Raw genomic sequence first — 18702 nt, 5'->3', positions numbered from 1 at the left:
TAACAAGCAGTAGATATATTGTTTTCTACTAGGTACATAATTCGTGTTCTTTCCTGAGACTAAGATATATGTTGTTTTCTACTAGCTTCGTTTCTCGTGTCGCTCGCCTCTCATCTTGAATTTATGACGTCTCTTCTCGAGATAATTTTGCTTCCGCTCAAGTAATATATGTCATAGTTCCTACTTCGACGAATAAGTATGTTCCACCAATCGCGTTGCTGAGATCACCAACACCGTAAGCTCACATGAGCATCAAACCTCTTTCGGACAAGCGAAATTTTTGCCGACGTGTCTCCTCCTAACATTATAGTACACTGCCGTAGGTGAAATGTAAATGCGTTTACTAAACCATCCCAGTGAGCTACACAGTAGCAGTGCATCTTTGAAAGGTGGCTTGTTCAAAACAGGTTTTGACTCTTCTTTAGAATCGAATGTCTTAGTAGAAGGCTAGAAGCGAAGCAACAGCTAATAGCCCGAGGAGAAGCGAAAATCTCGCAAAATCGCGAGTATCTGCCTATAAAACACCTGCACGCTTTGGCTTTGCATTGCTCACTGCAACAAGCTCCATGATGTTCACTTCCCGCCTCACTATTTTTGCCCTACTCACCTTCCTCGCTGGCGTCAACGCAGGATGCGCAGCGTGTGAAGAAACGTTGTACGGAGTCGATAGTGCAACGACCTACAAGCTAGTCAGCAACTATGAGAAGTCCGAAAACGGGTACACAGAGTGCGGGTAAGCCACACTCACATCTTCATCGAGAAAAGTGGTTGATGGTCTGGCAGTTATATGGATAAGAAAGGTGACTCGGTGACCTGCGAGTATAAGGTACGTGATTTCTGGACACTGAGCGACTCATCATTCTCGTTTGACACGTTGGATGGCCATCAGGATGACGGTTGGCTAGTAGCGGATGGGGATTCAAAGTGTCCGAAATTGTCAAAGAAGAATGACCCTGAATGCTAAAAGCAGGATGTGATGTGGAATGAGCCCGACGAGAGGAGGAATATTGGTTTGCAGAAAGTTGGGTATATCAGTAGATTTCGTCTGCTACAAAATTCTCTTCATGCCTGTGTTGCATTGACTAGTTTGTGACAATCGATTGTCTTAAGCATCGCGAGACACTGGGTGTTCAAATCTCGACCTGTCAGTCTCTCAAAGAGTCGAATTCAAACTTGGGCAAGTCCGTGTATTCATTTCTTGGGAACACTTTTTGGGAGAACAATAATAAAGAAAAAAACTAAAAGTGACACGCACACATCTGAGTTCACTCGTACGAACTCCAAGAATTTGGCTGTGCAGGCCCTGCAGGGTTTGGGGAAACTCGAAAGAACCAAGTAGGGTCCGAGTGTAGTAGGAGAATGTTTAGCTGATGCGAGTATACGGTACGGATGTTAAGCAGAATGTGATGTGGAATGAGCTCGACGAGAGGAGCAACATTGGTCTGCAGAAAGTTGGGTATATCAGTAGATTTCGTCTGCGTCAAGAGTTCTCTTCATACTACGTGTTTCGCCTGGACCAGTTGGTGACAATCAATCGCTTCGAGCATCTCGAGACAATGAGTGCTCCTCCAAGCCTGTCAGTCAGCGTCTCAAATTCAAACTTGGGCGAGTACGTCATTCACTATTTGGAAGAACGAATAGTGACAGAATGGAAACTAAAGTGACACACACATGCATATCTCTGAGTTCACTCGTATGAGGTCCAGGGAGAGTTGAAGCACATGCGTGGGGCATAGTAGCTTCTGGCATTAGGTAGTGTAACACTTCGAACTTATCTCCATCTCACATGGTGGCAGATGTCGTGCGCCACCACTGGCATACCCTCACCAAAACACCCACAAACAATACCTGCGAAACTGCCCTCAAGTTACACATCACCGCCACTTGACTAGCATCCCCAAAGGATAATAAATGGGGCTGTGCGAAAAGTATGACTTCGCCCGTCTAAATGTATGCCTATCGGGTGAGGTATAGCTGTCGTTTTTCACAACTATCGCCATGGCACTTGATAGCATATCCGCTACGCACTACTGTACCGAAGGTGGTCGAACCTGCCAGTGTAGGATAGAATGAGCGCTGTGGACGGTGAGGTGAGCTAACTCCTTGAGGCAGTGTCATATTGCAAAATGAGTGGGTAGCCTGGATCGAAAGAATATTTGGAAATATAGGTCGAGCTCGGGTTTATGTAGCACCCCGTAGCAGAGTGATTCGTGTGGGTAAATCAGTTGCACACAGTTCTCAGTGTAGCATGGGATGGAGGCGGATCGATAGTAGAAGCTGATTGTTTCTTCTATAGCACTTTGAGTAGTATTAGATTTATCAGTACGAGTAGATGCGGTGGATTCGGTTCATGCCTACTTGGTGATGGTGAGTACATGTGGTCCCGGATGGGAGGAAGAAGTTGGCACATGGAACGCCATAGACTTATCTCATCTTTGATATATATGCATCGCGATATCCTGAGTAGACATCAAACCAAAGGCGAATCCAGGATCGTCATGCAGTCCGAGTTTTTTTTTTCTATGAATGTCACGGACAAAATTATATGTTTCAAGGTGAGTAGCCCAAACTCGCTATAGTATGGTAAGTATTGCATAGAGGGGCTGGTCACCAGTCTAATTTACAGGCACTCCATTGAATCCTGTCACTCACTTCTTGCTGATCTGCACATGTTGGACTATCATGTTATCGATCACCGGTCAACCAAGTCAACGTCAACCGTCATTCGGATGGTTTACTAGAACCATTGACATTTTCCCACATGGTCGACCGCCCTCCTTGCCCGGCGTAGTGGCGCACACGGAATTCCTCCACATCAATCCAATAAAGCGTCTGTCAAGGTATATAAAGCCACTACATGTTCTCGCTCAACTTGTCTTTTCACTCCTACCCAGAAAACCTTCATTGTCATGCAGCTTTCTTATCTGATCATCCTTGCCTGTTCCATCTTTATGGGCGTCAACGCCTCAGCTTCCCCAGCATTTACCACGACCAGATGCACCAGCAGCGGGAACTTAGAGGTCTGCGCGGAGGACCGGGACTGTTGCTCTGGTTGTTGTGTTGATTATGTAGGTCACCTCGAAGGCGTTATATATAGCTATTACACTTATAATCTACACGGATATGTGTCCCCGCCTCAGGGTCGGTGAATCCGACTGGAGGTAATCCTTCACGTCCTGCAGTAGGCGTTTCTGAGTCTTCGTCTGACATTATGCATGATGTTGAACACGTGTAGCACAGGGACTTGCATGGTACTCCTTGACGTCGGTGGACATATGAATGGATGAAGTTGTTGGATGTGACACTTGACTAGCTTGACTCTCCTCCTGTATTCATTCGCTATTGTTTGTGCAATAATTGAGGCCTGGTGGACAGAAAACTGTGATCGAGGAGGGATCGCTCTCTACCAGGCTACATTAATATCATTATTTGAGTGCAGGTCTCGCTCGAGGTGAAAGTCCCAACTCGCCGAGTCCGTGTATCCGGTTTCCTGGTACGTGAATACTTGTAACACCCCACACTGTCACAAATTGTTGGCCGTGGATCCAAATAGGAGCCGATAGAATATATTGCATGCATAACTCGAGCCGAAGCCCATCATAGGCTTGTGGGGACATCATTCGCCACAACATGGACTGTGCAGACTGAGCAGAAACGAGTCAGACGATACTGCGAGATTGGGGGAAAGGACTCGGACATAGTACCCGATATTGAACTTGAGTCCTAGAATGTACATGAAGAGACAGTCTCAAGTTGCCATATACAATGATGTCGTGGTACCGTATTATGATATTATAGGGGAGCTCAGGGTAGGCCGCTGTCCGCTTTCGCTGTTGCCGTACGTGAGTGAAAAGATATATTTACGAGCAGCAAATATATGATTGTGCTTACCAATAACCATAAGAATGACAGCTGTAGGGCACCGAGTGCGAAGCAAGAGGTGCTAGCCTATGAGAAACTTCAGCAGAAAAAAGATAATTACATTGAATTGATGAGCCCACGCTACAATTGGTGAGCACTCAGTAGCAGCTTAGTGGACTGAAATCAAAGCTTGCAAACTTGACTAGCTGTTCAAGTCATGTAGATCCGTGCGGACTCATGTTCGAGAATACGGCTGTTGGATAGCTGTCAAACTGTGATTGGTTCCAGAATCTAATTATCTCGCGGAAGCTGCCATGAGTACGTGCCGATATTTCTGAGGAAAATATTTGTCGTTATAATGACTAGAGCCTCCATGTAAATGTTGGTAAATGGGAGATCTAATGTATCATCACGGTGGTATTGTGGTGTGTTTTCATACTTCGCCCATATCTTACGTAAGTATTGATGTCGATGCAATGTTAACGTTTCGACTGCTTCTTACATTGATACTTTGTCATCGATGAAATGAGTTTGATTGACTGACGTACCCCACAAAGCTCAAGGGCTCCAGTCCATGCAACGTTCATGGAAGGAACGACCGTTTTCCTTCTATTGAAGAGCCTGCATCGTACACGGCGGGAAGACCGAGCCTCACTGGCTAAAAGTGTAGATAATCCCTTTCCCGCATTGTTTAACATTTTTCGTGCTACATAACATATGGTATAGGACGGCATCTAGCCCTCGACGTTACTCTTGCGACCTCGATTTTGTGAGAGTGATTCTACAGTTCTTTAGTCTGCAGGGTTCTGATTCTTTTCGCTCAAGTACAGAACTTTAACCCTAGGCCTTCTGCCTTGAGGTTACGTGTGCGCCTGAAGCTAAGGCGAAGCGGAAGTCTCACAAATTGCGATGGCCCCAGTAATTTCAGCCTATAAGATACCTGCATGCTATGATGGCTTGACATCCTTCACTGCAACAAGTCCCATTATGTTCACTTTCCGCTTCGCCGTGCTTGCGCTGTTCGCCTTCCTCGCTGGTGCCAACGCCAACGGGACATGTGCAATGTGCCAAGATACCGTGGACATCGAAGGTGTGGCGGTCTACACGCTAGCCAACAGCACCGTTGAGACCAGCGGGTACACACTTTGCTCGTACGTCATACCTTGACAATCTTCGTCAACCAAATTAACTGATGAGCCGGCAGCTACACTAATACTAAGCTGGGCATCAAGGTGACCTGCGAGTATTCGGTACGTGCTTGTTAGATGCTGTGCTGCTCATTATTTTCGTTTGACACGCTTGCGGTTATCAGAGCGACGGCGCATTCCAGGATGGGGATGAATTGTGTCCAAGTAAGGTGGGTACGTATTCATGCTGAGCAGGACGTAGAGTGGAAGCAGGCCGACGGGAGTAGCAATCTTGTCCTGCAGGCAGCTGGGCAGCATCAGTGAGTAGATTCCATTCGTTACAATAAATTGAATTGACCAGTTCGTAATAATCAATCTCATAGCTGTATGCGATTCTAATGAGATTCATGAAATTTCGGTACCGCGCAGTGTAATGAAAAATTAAACCAACAGAACACCAGGGAGACTTCATGTAACTCGTACGAGTGATAGCATCATATATCAACGTTTCAAATTTGTTGTTTTCGATATTGCTGTTAAATAACGTCCGAAGGGGATTTCCTTTTTCGCCACAGGTGCGGGAAGCGCTAGTGTAGGGGGCAGCCCCGCTAATGGAACGTAGCACAAGATCTTAGCGAGACGTGATAACGACGCTGAGGTGAAACTATGTTGAAGAGAACATATAAGTAGGAAGTCCGAGACGAAAGAAGCTGCCGGTGAGCATCAGTACTAGTACCGGTGAGAGCGACATATGGTGTGGAAGGTGCCAAGAGAAGGAAGCTCTGGAGCGCTAATCCTCCGGAGTTGGTAACATGCGAACGAGTATAGTCAACAGAACAGCGGGAAAGTATTTGGATGATGGCAAAGATTATGTGAGCTATTACAAAATACTGATACGGTACTAGTGCATCGATGTTCCACCTACTGTCGGCAATTGCCATTGACGGAGACTTCTACCACTGGCGATGGAGAGTGCAGGTGGAGCTCAGCTACATGGGAGTCATGCAAATTGCTTACGCGGGGTCAACCTTGTGACCGTAGGCAAATAAATGTGACGCAACACTAGCGCCTTAATCGCGGCGTCATTCATTTCATGTATGCGCCTATATTCTGAACAGTACCGTGCAGGGTAGCATTCAAATATCCACAAAGGAGGGAACAGCAAACGAGTATCACGCCGAGGTTCCAAATAAGTCGGTATATTCTACGACCAACACATTAATTCAAGCAAGTGGTATATAGCGCCTTGCGCATCGTCCGTGCGTATATGCATATGTAATTTTTTCAGGTGTAATCACTCCACCAAGCTTCCGATGCGCATGTCAGTCTAGTTTAACAAAGCATATCCAACCTAGAAAAAACTCACCTAATCTCAGCATCTCTCCCATCGCGCACCTGCAAACTCCAGTGATTCTCAACACCCAGAACCCGGTGGTACGCATTGAGGTTCTTGTGTAAGGTGAGTTGGAAGACGCTGGCACTACCTTGGCGGGAAATGATGGTGCTGTAGGCGAGGAAGAAGACCCAGATTCGGTACCAGCGTTCACCGTATTTGTCTACGACCTAGGACACGTCACGTCAGCATCGCGCGGGTATAGGAGGGATGGGCAGGACAAGAGGGAGGGGGGAAAAACGAACACACCTCCTTGCGGTTGCTAACCCAGTTCAAATACCACCTCCAGATAGTAGCGCTATAATGTACGCCCAAAACATCAATATTCTTCACTTCAAACCCGGCGGCTTCGACTTGGTTGATGACCCAGCCGAGAGAGCAAGATGCGTCCGCGCCAGGGAAGATGTATTTATTCATGAAGAGACCCCTGCGTGGTGTTAGCGTATGATATGCCAGACGACAACTACACCTACCAGATGAGGTCCTCGTATTGCCACGAAGGACGGATACCGGCGACTTGGAGGACGAAGATGCCGTCATCTTCGAGGAGGTCGTACATTTGACGCATAAATGAACCGTATCGCCTAATTCCGACGTGCTATTGAACGTTAGACGTGGAGATATTAAGAGTACGCAGTGCTTACCTCTGCCATCTCAAGAGAGACTATCTTCGTGAAGTGCCCTGGGCCGCCTGGGATATCCCTATAGTCCATGCATAGGATACGAGCCTTGTCGGGGGTAACACCGTTGGTCTTGATGCGCTCATTACCGAACTTGGTCTGGTTTTTGCCGAGGGTGATGCCTGTGACGTCGCATTTGTAGTTTTTTGCCGCGTAGGCTGCGAGTGTACCCCAGCCGCAACCGACGTCGAGGAGACGGTCATCAGGTTTCAGGTTCAGCTTGGAACAGACGAGGCGGAGCTTGTTGTCCTGAAGCTCTTCGAGGGATGCGTCTTTGTTGGCATCCGTGATGACGCCGGAGGTGTAGATCATGCGTGGACCGAGGAACCTGTGGGATATTAGAAAGAACATTGTTGAGTTGAGTTGAGGGTACGTACCATGAGTAAAAGTCATCGCCTCCTGCATGGTTGGAGTGAGTAGAGTGATTGAAAAAGTAGAGGAAAACCTACTGTCGTAGTGGTCGCGAACCTGTTCTTCGTCTTGAGATTGAGAGTGAACGATAACCTCTGGAAGGAGATTCGTGAAGACGTATTTGAAAAGTTCAGGCGTCATGGCCATTTTCGCCCAATCGTGACGGTCTTCCAAGATGTCCAACACGTCGCCTGTACACGTTTGAGCATCATAGCAGACACGTAAAAAATGAATATTACCGTTAAAGTCAATCTTGCCCTCAAAGTACGCGTCGTGGAAGACCTGCATTGGGATTTTTGTATTGCCGTGGTATTTTTCCTTCAGTTCCGGGTCATTGATAGTGATATAGTCTTCGAGGTCTTTACCAGGCATAAGGACTTTGACGTTTTTACGACGGCCGTAAATGCTCGCTATGGCCCAATAACCGACGGTAATTGGGATACCTGTGATGACGAGAATGAAGATATATGTTTTGAGACCGCCACGGTTTACAAAGGGAAGGATGCGTTTGATGACCCATGGTATGACGACGACGAGAGCGGCGAGTTGAACATTTGAGAAATAACCGTTGCCTTCCGCTAGACCAAGTAACGGTGCATTTTTGATGGAAGGGACGTTCGTGATACGAACAGGTGAGAACGTCATGGATCCTCGCCGTGGCTGCTGGTCTAGTAAATTGGAGAGAAGCCAGTTTTTATGTTTTGGCGCTTATGTTCTGTTTGCATTTGTTTGTATCAAACGCGTATAACTTGGTCTCAAGTTAAGAGCGCCACGCGTCGTTTCGCGGACTCCAATTCCAGCCTGCATAGATTTGTCTTAGAAGTCGAATGGAGGCGTGTCGAAGATTAGGCATGAGATCAAGGCAAACGGAGTTCAACGTTCAAGATGTGTTACTCACTGTAAAAGACTAGCTGATACATTTTTACCGGCATCGCCAGTTCAACAGACAGGCCTCGTTTGTCTGCGCCTCTGAGCAGGGCATGATGGATGCGAGGTACAATTCGCTCGACGAGTCTCCTGGAGAAACCAAACTATTCAATTAAATTCGAGTCTGACTCACGAGTGTCGAGGTTGATTGGCCAGGACAGCGCTTTTTCTAGCGCAGACGTCAGAACGCTAGAGGTGAACATTGAAGTTGCATTCATTTTCAAGAACGGAGGTTTCTGACATAATTTTATTCATCCTCGACAGTACTCATACGCTGGGGCTATTGTTGCAGGCCTGGTGGTGAGTGTGTTGATCTTCGTTCGAGCAACAGCCATGCTCATCCAAGTCTTTGCCCACTGTTCGTAGGACGTGAGTGTGTTGATCTTTGTTTGAGCAACGGCCATGTTGATCCAAGTCTTCGCCCACCGTTTGCGGGACGTGAGTGTGTCGATCTTCGTTCGAGCAATGACCATGCTGATCCAAGTCTTTGCCCACTGTTTGCAGTTCGTGAGTATGTTGGTCCTCGTTCGAGCAACGGTCATGCTCATCCAAGTTGTCGGCCACCGTTTGCAGGACGTGAGTTTGTCGATCCTCGTTCGAGCTTGAGCCATGCTGATCCAAGCTGTTGCTCGCCGTTTGCAGTGAGTGAGTGTCGATCCTCGTTCAAGCTCGAGCCACGGTGATCCAAGCTGTTGTCTGCCGTTCGTAGTGAGTAAGTCTGTCGATCCTCCTTCAATGAGGCCGATTCCAGTCATTATATTGTTTTATAGCACTCATTCCTTACATCTTACCTTACTGTACTTGTCTTGATACCCAGTTCCAATTGAAACCTAATTGATTCGAACATTGTGTCAGATAGAACAGTAATATGAGAGGCATACCATCAACGAGTTGGGTCACAAAATCCAAGAGGTCAGACCGAGCGCGTGCACATAAGTTATCTTCAACGATCCATTGACGATAGCCTGGCGAGTGAAACATATAATCATATCCAACAAATTAAATACAAATAGCGTCCAGAAGCAGTACAATACCAAACGTTGATGATCAAAACTAATTTTTCAGTATGTCGATTTGGAGGTTTCATCCTGGTGCGTGATTTGGGATATGTGCACCTCCACTGGCATACGCATCATATGATATTGTTGTGGAGTCTCTCGTGCCGTCTCGTTACTACCCATCCTGGCAGTCGAGATGTGACCGTAACTTGTTGTCTTCATTGCCATCCGGATAATAATCATGTAAAATGCAATAGAGATAATCGGCATAATCTAGGTAGCCAAAGCTTGGTTATCTTCGATAAAAAGGAGTTGATAGTGGAAATTACCATGTCTAGTACAACATATTGTCCGTTATTACCTTCGACGAAACACACCAATGCCGATAGAAGCGTCACAGAGTACAGAATAGCGGCATCCGCAAGTACGCGCACGATCGGCATCATGGAGTTATTTGAAGTGCGAACTGCAGATATATCACGTTCCATCTTCCAGATCCGATATGCCAGAAATCCTGAATAAATTGGTCTTAGGCCTCGAGTATCCAGGTACAATTTGTACTCACCTGAAGCCAATAAATTACTTGCAAGTGTCATGGCATAGAAGGCCGTAATCCATTGACCAGTTGCTTTGGCGAAGATGTTTCCAGCCTGGTTAGTCGCTTTTGAGACACTGTAGACTGCACAAATGCCACACACTTTGCAGGGACATCAGAGGTACGACTTTCTGAACATGATTGTGACCTGACCTGTGATACCGAGCCACAAGCAACTCGGTACAATAATGACCCACACAGATTGCCAAACAATGTAGCAGCGATAAATCTTTGGCCGGAAAAGACATTTCATAAGCCAAAAGGGTTGCAACTTCAATCTGGAGGATAGAAATTGAACCCACCACCATTCCATCGCCAAGCATTGTTTGCATGGTATATATTATATTCTTGACCACAAATGTGATTTGGGTAACATCTGCAAAGAATGCCGCTGGTCCCCCTGGAAATGTGTCGCGATAGGTGACTAAACCCTCTTCGATACGAATGATGTCTACTATCATGTGCTCGGGAGATTTGAATACTGGATGATACCAGATGCAAGAGGCGAGAAACTTACTGCGGTACTCAGTATCAGCAGCATGAATGCCACCGCAGTATTTATGCGATTAATCTCCTTCATACGACGTCTGTGTGTCAATGCCCACATGGTACCCCCAAACATGAGGACCGAAAAGCCTGAATAACCCTAGCTTGGTGAGAATGGGACGGACAGATCCACTGTGATGGTACCCACCATATAAGATTCCTTCCATCACGGTTGAAAATATAGCAGCAGTATCCAGTGGCATGCCTCTCGAAGCCATAGCAAGTGGAGTCTTGGGGGTGTAAGTATCAAGGATCAGGGTGCGAGTATCTTGTCCAGCCTCATGTTCAGCTGAGGCCCTTTACATACTAGCAGGCCATCCACCAATTATAGTTGATATGTCATAACGAATTACAAGTACCTTTTCCGAGTCTGCACAGCAAATTTGATGAACAATTCTTCTATGTAGCTGGACTTGAAACGTAACGGCTATGATTCGACATCACAGTAGCAAACTATTCATGGATTGAGCCTTGTTCCAATTCGATCGCGGAAGTAGTAGTACTAGCATGCACCCGGTGACTGGGATGATGTTATATTTGAAACTGCGGTGATCAGTCACCGGATACTACAACCGCCCATCACGCAAATTTTGCCATGAGGTGTGCGCAAGAGTCCTCAACCTTAAAGCGTGTGTTTGATGCCATATGCTATGCAAGTCGATATATTAAGTGCCATGTGCCGCGCATTCCTGATCTCCCTATTAATCAGTAACCAGTAGCAGACGGAGGGAGTTCCTGCCGCTATTATGTTTCCTACCAATGCCGCTGAAGGGAAACAACATCAGCAAACTACTAATTTGGTGACAGGTTTCACACGAACAACAAATCTACACAAACTATACAAGGTATTACAGACATACAAGCAATTCAAAATTTCGAGTTGCTAAGCACAAGCAAACAAGCGGACAAACACCACAAGGACTACAGGTTTGTACAAGCAATACACATTATACACATTATGCAAGTATGGGGGACCGTATTGGACAAAAATCACGCTCTTGGTTTTATACTTTTGATTCTGGCCAAGGACTTAGTAGTAGTGAATCATCGTGAATCACCATTAGAGACGATCAAAGAAGAAGTCGGAGTCTAATTCTAGTTTGACCTTCCAAACTCGATCTTGACGTTGATTTTTGAATCGCATTGTCAAACAAGACCTCGCATCTCGATGTTAATACTCCCATATGCCTCAGACTCCCTCGGAGAAGCCATGTGGATAACGTCTTTGCGGGAAATGGTCCAGAGCCCTTCCTATAATGCTGAAATCACTCAGGACTGTGAACCTGTTGTAGCGTCTGTGAAATCTCCATGTACTAACTACGACACATGTACTGATTAGTCTGATAATACAAGGATCCCTTCAGATACCTTAGTGCCATGTTCCAACTGAGCTCCATGTTTGGGCAGCGCATAATCCGAGTCCAGTCTGGTTATTGACCACATTTTCTGACAGTTGCAGTTCATGCGCGATAGCAAATCATCCTTCACCACTATGGGTTAAGATAACTTGTATACTGGTGGCCTTTCATTAGAGGTGCAAAAGCTATCTGACGCTAATGCATTGTCTCAGTCACTTTATCATTCTCAAAATCCTCCAAGCAGACAATGTCTCTCCCTGAGAACATAACGTGGGTGCAGGCCCCGCAGGTCTCATAGCTGCTCTTGCTCTCGTTCACAACAGGTGCTATGACATCATTATCATGGATGTCGTAGGCAAAGGATCCAATTCATTGAGATCCATCGCCATACACTATGCAGCCATGGAGGTAAGCTACCGTGCATTCATAAGAAGGCCCACTGATGTTCTTGTGATCTTAGGCTTTAGCAAGCATCGATGTTGCAGATGGGTTACTGTCTCGAGCCATCAAGGGAAACGCGCTTTTCATCCCTGTGACCGAGCTTGTACTTATGCAGAAGTTGCAGAGCCTTGGTGTGCAGGACGAGTGTCAGCGCTCCAGCAACCTCAAACATTCATTTCGCTGCGCTCCCAAGTGAGCAGCATCTCCCATGTGTGTGAAGGGCAGTATTGACCCGTCGTCTGATTTCGGTGTAAGCTGCACGAATCGTTTGAATAGGTATTGCATGTATTTGCGGGCACCAGTGAGCAGCCTGAGCATCCATGCCAGTACTTAATCACTCGGTAATGGACGTAGTAGCCTTGTTTTATTTGCTGTAGGGACATGTACAACTAGGTATATAAGCCAATTACTATTTTCTTTTCCTCCCTCTCTGGACCACACCCATGATGACGCTCATATGCTGCGTCGGGCCTCACAGACAGGTCACGACTGCAGCAGGCGCGGCAGGACCACGTCAATTTCACCTGGCCCAACTTTAGAAGACAAAAGAAGTGCGAAGTCCTTGCTAAGTCCACGTTGAATCTGATTATGTAAACCAAAAGCAGACCTGGAGTGGTCCTTACGAAGGTGAAACCAAGATCAAGATATGTAAACAAACATCTTGTCCTCAATCTTGCACTAAGATCCCTGCATTTGTTTTCCTTCATAGGTTTTTGACCATGCCTAGGTCATCATACACTATGATTCACCGTGATTCATTATGAGCTGTTGTGTCAAAGGAAAATTCAGGTCAACTCAAGTCGTAATTTTTTTTTGTCCAATAGTGACCCCCAAATGCAAGTACGTATCCACCTGTTAGTGGGGGAAAGATATATCTAACTGGCTTATTAGCCAAAAACCCCCATACATCTTTCGGTTTAGCTATCCATGCGTAGATACATCGTTCCTGTGCAATTATCCATTGGTGGCTGTGCCCGGTGAGCATCGGACGCAGCACCGGGCGAGGTGAGTATTTGTCCACCCCCATCAACAATCACCATAAATCGCTGAGTAGATCTAAGGTACTCGGCACTAAGTCAAACAAAGGTCAAGTTCATAACTCAGGTACCAACAAAAGAAGTTGTATTAGTAGTCTATCAACAAAATTAATAATGATCATTGTGTACTAAATCTTCTTGAGGAGGGATGTCAAGGCACAGATGTTCGTCCTCATCATTGCCCGTCGAATTGATACCCATCCCAGTGGCCACCAACGCTGGAACATCCTTCCACTTCTCTCTGAATGATGCTGACAGCCTGCGTCGAATAAATGCCTGCCGCTTCGCATATGCAATTAAGCCCTTGGTCTCCTCCAACCTAGCCAGTGTTTGCAAACTGATACGGTCCTCCCACCATTGCACCTGCCAGTTGAAAAAAGCAAGAACTCGCCGCATCTCTTCCAACAAAAGTCAGACTTCCTCGGACCAACAGTTTTGATGTGCCCTGGCCTTGCACCATTCGACACGAAGCACTGTAGTCCCAGATTAGATATGAGCATATTTAAATGACAGCAAACTTACTGTCTTGCAAACTCTCAGCATCGTCGTTAGATATTCCCTGTGTCAGCCAGATCCAGGACATGATGGTCCTGCCTTGTGATTGCCCTGCGAAGTCTCCCATGGGACGGAGGTGAGATCTCGTGAGTGGCTGTAGTTTTCATTCCCAACTGACACAGTCGAGGTGATTGGATAGAGTAACAAGTGCCTTTTGTGCACATGAGTATTTTGCGTGGCTCATAACCAGACGATGTTCCACAGTGTCAAGCGTATTCCTTGCACGAGTGTTGGGATTCTGACCACGTATGTGATGTTTTTTGAACTGCACTAGCTGCTGACGAAGGCGAATGTGAGTGCGGCACTCATTGAGTGCATCGTGAGCTTGTGCAAGCCGGAGAGACCATTCGATTTCAAGGAGTTTGCGATCACATGGTACGTGATCACAGATCTCGGAAGGCAGGAGGAGCTGCGAGTCTTCGGCCTTTCCGGAGTTGGGATTTGGCTTGGGACAGCCACTGTCGTCATCATTGTCACTTGACAAATCAATCAACCTATTGGCGCGTAGGTTCGCGACTGACGGCATGTACAAAGTCTGGATCATTGTCCAGGTGTCTATGCAGCGGAGGAGGGCATTGCTGCGGGTCAAAATGCTCGTCCGTTGAGTGTCAGTTGGATGTTGACTGAGTAATCCTGCATCTGCACGTAGTTGACGTCTGAAGAAAAAAAATAAGTCCATATTCATCGCATCATCCACTTGGGACACTCACTGGGCATGTTCAAGATCCATGCTGGTGCTGATGAGGATACTGCAAGATACCTCGGAGTGAAGAGACACAGCAGTGCCATCCTCCAACTCCTTGGCATCTTGTTTGGCGAGCTCCAGCCAAACGGCTGCCTGTGTCATAGCTAGAAAAGTATTAGTTAGTGCGCCAATCCTTGTGAGAAAGAAATACATACTATCAATGTGTCTCTCAAAAGGATTAGGTTTTGTGTGGTCAACCTCCCAAGTCTCTATCTCTTCTCTCCATTTTGCAAGTGAGGAGGTACCTAGTTCAGACTCTTGGATAGAGTCTTCAAGTTCGGAAAGTGCAATACAATGCTCTTGCTCAGCTCTGACGGCTTTGATGACCTTCTGTAACAACACTCAACCTGAAGATGAGATGTGAGTCAACCACATCAGCAGCGAAGACCAGATAAATACCTAGCGATGTGATCTTCTTCCAATTCCAGTCTCTGAAATGGTCGTCCAGTGCGTCTCGACAAGCTCCAGGGCCCATCTCCTTAGTGCTCATAGCAACACAATTGATGTTTGCCCAGCCATGCTCAGGGGCTTCTCCATCTGTCCGACCAACACTGGGTGACCAGTTAAGTGAGAACATCATTTGACAAGCTTTGATGTGCACTGCGAGATGAAACTTCGGTACAAAATACCGGAAAGTCTTTCCAACAGGATCTGGTTGAAGGCGATGAGGAAGCGAAGGAACATGACCCCAGAGTTTCTTGTGCCATTGGCATGCAATATCATAAGAGAAGTTGATGACTTTGAGGCTTGAAAATGTCGACAAAGCTGAAGACACAAGGTAATCCATATTTACATATCTAAAGCATGATGCCATGAGTGTGTGAAAGATGCAGACTGAATGCTATACATGTACCTTTCACCTTTCTGCAAGTCCCCAACACCATTCACCAACTTCATATCATGGCAGGCACAGTCAACAGTGCCGACGCCTGTAGCAGCAAGTCCCTTCGATATTTTTGTATCTGCCATGTTCACAGCATTATGACTCACACAAGTGCTCCTCTGTTGACACTACATTAATTTGTGAGAGTAAACATGATGAATAGCACACACCTCCTGTATGACAGCAGAACTATTACCTATGTAAGCCTTGTAAGGCTTCTCATTGATGAAATAGCCCCAGCCACCACTAAGACCTGGATCTTTGGTGTCGGAGGAGATGGCTCGGTGCTTGAGATGGAAATTTGCATTGATTGCAAGAAATACACTATACATCCACCTGAAATATGTTAGCATCAATCCTACCATCAACATTAGAAGAACGCACTGTTGAGTTGAAGCTTCCCACCCGTCAGGTAAATTTTTCCGGGGTGTGGGCATGCCAGGCACAGAAGAGCGAGTTCTCCTTCCTGAGTTGCATTGACACCAGCCGGATCATGGCCATGGCCAGCGCATTTCAAGGAACGAAGGTTTCTCCACTCATGCACAATCCTAAGAAATGTTGAGTAGTGATCCTAGATAAAGTATGAGTCTAGCTGCATAAAACCATAGACAATATGATGCACCCGTATTGGTGTGATTCCGGTATTGTCACTCTGGTGTGCCAAACTATGATAGAACTTGTATGCGGATACTTTGGACTCGAAGGAAAGCAGATGAAAGAACTTCAACACCGCAAATGTTGCGGCGGTTCTAGGATCAGTAGCTGTTGCAGGGAAAAGACGCGCCTGAAGCAACTGTTTATAATGGGAAGCTTCGTGCTCGCAACCACAGAAATATAGGCCGACTTCATGAATTCCGTGAGTGTCGATAACAATGAAGTCATCATGAAAGGCGGGGCTCGGATGACAACAAGTTTCTCCTGCCTTGTGACTGAGCTGAATATGTAGCCCTAAAGATTTGAGAGTTACAGCATGGAAAAACCCATCCTGCCATTCCTAAAGCACGACAAAATTCAATACAGATACATTACGAATGAGAATTACTCCACCTCAATTCTATGGAATGACATTCTGAGGTGTGACTGCAAGAGGCATGCGTGACAAGATAGCAGAGGGGATAAACAGTCTTGACATCTGAAAGATGGTGAAAATTCCCCACATGAGCATGGTTCACTGGTGCTTTTGCCTCACCCTTCAAGACAAATGAGTTCATCTAAGTATGTTTCATGTTCGGGCAGCCAAAGGGCGATGGGATCATCCTAAAAGATAATCAAAAAAATACTACAATAAAACTACATAAGAGACTTACACCTGGTGTTCTCCGGCGCTGTACTTGAGATGGCCCATCCAAATGAGACTGCGGATCTTCTACTGCCTGGCAAAACTGAGTCTCATTCCAAGGGTCTGAGTCCATGCCAACAGCTTGTTGAGATAGCGCTTGCTCCTCCTCTTCTATTGCAGGTCTGGAAGCAGACAAGTATGATGTCCGGAGATTGAAATTTCCATTTGCCTGCAGGCTGAAGTTGCGATGTCTGGTGCTGGCCTGGCCAACAGTTTTGCTATGGATATGGTGAATGAATTATGGGTGTTTGGATGGGCGACCTCCAGCTGACATGACTAAGAGATTGTAACCTGAAGAAAAACAGTATTGAATGACATGCTGATGTAACAAGGGGCTGGAAGTTGGAGGGATATATCCCCATGGCTGATAGTATGATGACATTGGCGAATCTGCGATACTAGAGCTTCAAAGGAAGCAGTGGGCTCACCAAACGATGCATCAGGCACGTGACCAATCAACATTCATGCTAGTAGAAACAGTACATGGATGTATCGAAAAGTTGATGAGAAAATGCGTGAATGTAAGCCTTAAATACGGATATCCTTCTGGTACATCAGCTCTCTCATTGAGTGAGCAACCGTCAACTCAGTGAGTCCTTCAATGTCCAAAAAATACTGGACATCATCTAGATAAGCAAGCATAGTGCTTAAGAACCGGGAGACTGATTCAGTAGCGCGAGACTCAGTCGAGACTCCACAGAAAATAACAATTTGATCCTGCACTCGAGTTTCATAGCGGAGTAAGTGTTCGACCTCGGTTTTTGCATTTTGAATGATTGAGGTGTCGCCCTTGCCAAGCACTTCATCTGGCAAGCTTTTGACGTACTGAGAGAGGAGATTCTGTGTAAATGCGCAGGGTTCTCCAATTAGCACCAACATCTCGTCCTTGATGCTTTTGACAGCGAGCAGGCACGATGGGAGATCTAGTAATCTGTAGATATTTAAATTATGTTTCACTATTTATAAAACAAAAAAAGTCATGACATACAGTGCGTCATTCTCGTCATCACTCGTCTCCAGCTCAGATGGATCTTCATCATCATAGCCCAAGGCCACAGCAAGTGCTCTTTGAATCTCCCATACCTCCTGCGATGGCTTTGTGAGGCGAAGCTTTTGTCGCCTTTTCAATATAGCGTCTCTGTGTCTTTGTATGTCAGTTGAACTGCCGTCTGTCAAAGACAATTAATAAAAATCAAACTTACTTTTCATAATGATGTCGGCATCTCTCTTGACTCGCTGCAAGTTTTGCTTGTTCTGTTTGATGAGTGGTGGGATGCAGCATGATGATCATGCAGACTGGGAAAATAGACGAGTCAGCAAGGATATGTGAGAGACCGGCAGAGGGATGTATACCAGTGTATGGTCCATCGTGAATCCACAGCCTGAGGGCCCGGATATGAGACTCAGAAAGGGATAGAAGTTTCTGTGCTGAGAGCGAATGGAGGATCAGCTGTAATACAACATGCATCAGCCACCAATAGCGACTTCGTTGACTTGTCTAATAGGGTTACGGACATACATAGATACTGTTAGCATATTGGTGATAAATCTCCCCCTTTTTGTACGCTTCATCCAAGGCATCCATATCGATCCTAACCCACGCAATTATATCTTGTAGTGACACCCTGACCTCTCGCACACGTGTGAGTACTGCACTTCCTACCTTGCGTGCCTCTAGTTCTAAATCCTCGATTATATCAAGCGCTGCGAGGATATCGATGAGCACATTCGTCACTTCAGACTCCTCACACTGAATCAATGCACAGCATAAGGTTTCTGTGAACTCGCGGGATGAGTTGCCGATCA

General features: G+C 46.2%; 8 protein-coding genes across 8 annotated transcripts; 3 read left to right on the top strand and 5 right to left on the bottom strand.

The window, feature by feature from the left end:
* Window positions 1–564: 564 nt before the first annotated feature.
* F5891DRAFT_1028639 (uncharacterized protein) lies at window positions 565–1077 on the top strand (the record flags this gene model as incomplete). Its single annotated transcript, XM_041361488.1, has 3 exons — window positions 565–733; window positions 784–826; window positions 890–1077. Coding segments are annotated over 3 exons (287 nt in total), but the record flags the coding sequence as incomplete, so codon positions are not given.
* A 3292-nt stretch (window positions 1078–4369) lies between these two features.
* On the top strand, window positions 4370–5699 carry F5891DRAFT_1028633 (uncharacterized protein). The gene is made up of 5 exons (XM_041361487.1): window positions 4370–4630; window positions 4687–5012; window positions 5066–5111; window positions 5174–5308; window positions 5372–5699. Exons 2-4 carry the CDS (start codon window positions 4771–4773, stop codon window positions 5237–5239), a joined length of 354 nt encoding a protein of 117 aa, XP_041227222.1. The 5' UTR covers window positions 4370–4630; window positions 4687–4770; the 3' UTR covers window positions 5240–5308; window positions 5372–5699.
* Window positions 5700–5994: 295 nt separating this feature from the next.
* On the bottom strand, window positions 5995–8217 carry F5891DRAFT_1144499 (sphingolipid C9-methyltransferase). The gene is made up of 8 exons (XM_041364981.1): window positions 7712–8217; window positions 7511–7663; window positions 7439–7460; window positions 7026–7389; window positions 6855–6979; window positions 6631–6808; window positions 6355–6551; window positions 5995–6295 (listed from the first exon to the last, which is right to left on the bottom strand). Exons 1-8 carry the CDS (start codon window positions 8115–8117, stop codon window positions 6283–6285), a joined length of 1458 nt encoding a protein of 485 aa, XP_041227221.1. The 5' UTR covers window positions 8118–8217; the 3' UTR covers window positions 5995–6282.
* A 39-nt stretch (window positions 8218–8256) lies between these two features.
* Window positions 8257–9275, bottom strand: F5891DRAFT_1028629 (uncharacterized protein). Its single transcript, XM_041361486.1, has 4 exons — window positions 8904–9275; window positions 8766–8837; window positions 8664–8699; window positions 8257–8594 (listed from the first exon to the last, which is right to left on the bottom strand). The coding sequence occupies exons 1-4, from the start codon at window positions 9152–9154 to the stop codon at window positions 8504–8506; spliced, it is 450 nt and encodes a 149-aa protein (XP_041227220.1). The 5' UTR covers window positions 9155–9275; the 3' UTR covers window positions 8257–8503.
* Window positions 9276–9460: 185 nt separating this feature from the next.
* Window positions 9461–10889, bottom strand: F5891DRAFT_1144498 (uncharacterized protein; the record flags this gene model as incomplete). Its single annotated transcript, XM_041364980.1, has 7 exons — window positions 10687–10889; window positions 10510–10628; window positions 10295–10456; window positions 10146–10221; window positions 9963–10094; window positions 9727–9911; window positions 9461–9670 (listed from the first exon to the last, which is right to left on the bottom strand). The coding sequence occupies exons 1-7, from the start codon at window positions 10754–10756 to the stop codon at window positions 9461–9463; spliced, it is 954 nt and encodes a 317-aa protein (XP_041227219.1). The 5' UTR covers window positions 10757–10889.
* A 1254-nt stretch (window positions 10890–12143) lies between these two features.
* F5891DRAFT_1187523 (uncharacterized protein) lies at window positions 12144–12533 on the top strand (the record flags this gene model as incomplete). The annotated part of the gene is made up of 3 exons (XM_041366865.1): window positions 12144–12166; window positions 12220–12304; window positions 12357–12533. The coding sequence occupies 3 exons, from the start codon at window positions 12144–12146 to the stop codon at window positions 12531–12533; spliced, it is 285 nt and encodes a 94-aa protein (XP_041227218.1).
* A 721-nt stretch (window positions 12534–13254) lies between these two features.
* On the bottom strand, window positions 13255–16902 carry F5891DRAFT_1128056 (uncharacterized protein; the record flags this gene model as incomplete). The annotated part of the gene is made up of 17 exons (XM_041364243.1): window positions 13255–13408; window positions 13610–13770; window positions 13792–13847; window positions 13897–13980; window positions 14002–14023; window positions 14048–14080; window positions 14117–14423; window positions 14451–14585; window positions 14640–14778; window positions 14830–15015; window positions 15074–15471; window positions 15528–15685; window positions 15728–15915; window positions 15942–16128; window positions 16180–16551; window positions 16605–16689; window positions 16865–16902. 17 exons carry the CDS (start codon window positions 16900–16902, stop codon window positions 13255–13257), a joined length of 2703 nt encoding a protein of 900 aa, XP_041227217.1.
* A 522-nt stretch (window positions 16903–17424) lies between these two features.
* Window positions 17425–18481, bottom strand: F5891DRAFT_1187521 (uncharacterized protein; the record flags this gene model as incomplete). The annotated part of the gene is made up of 4 exons (XM_041366864.1): window positions 17425–17827; window positions 17885–18034; window positions 18099–18346; window positions 18416–18481. The coding sequence occupies 4 exons, from the start codon at window positions 18479–18481 to the stop codon at window positions 17425–17427; spliced, it is 867 nt and encodes a 288-aa protein (XP_041227216.1).
* Window positions 18482–18702: the final 221 nt, after the last annotated feature.

Source organism: Suillus fuscotomentosus, assembly GCF_016647785.1.
Source record: "Suillus fuscotomentosus strain FC203 chromosome Unknown F5891scaffold_21, whole genome shotgun sequence".
Lineage (NCBI taxonomy): Eukaryota > Fungi > Basidiomycota > Agaricomycetes > Boletales > Suillaceae > Suillus > Suillus fuscotomentosus.
This window is presented reverse-complemented; position numbering and strand designations above follow the sequence as displayed.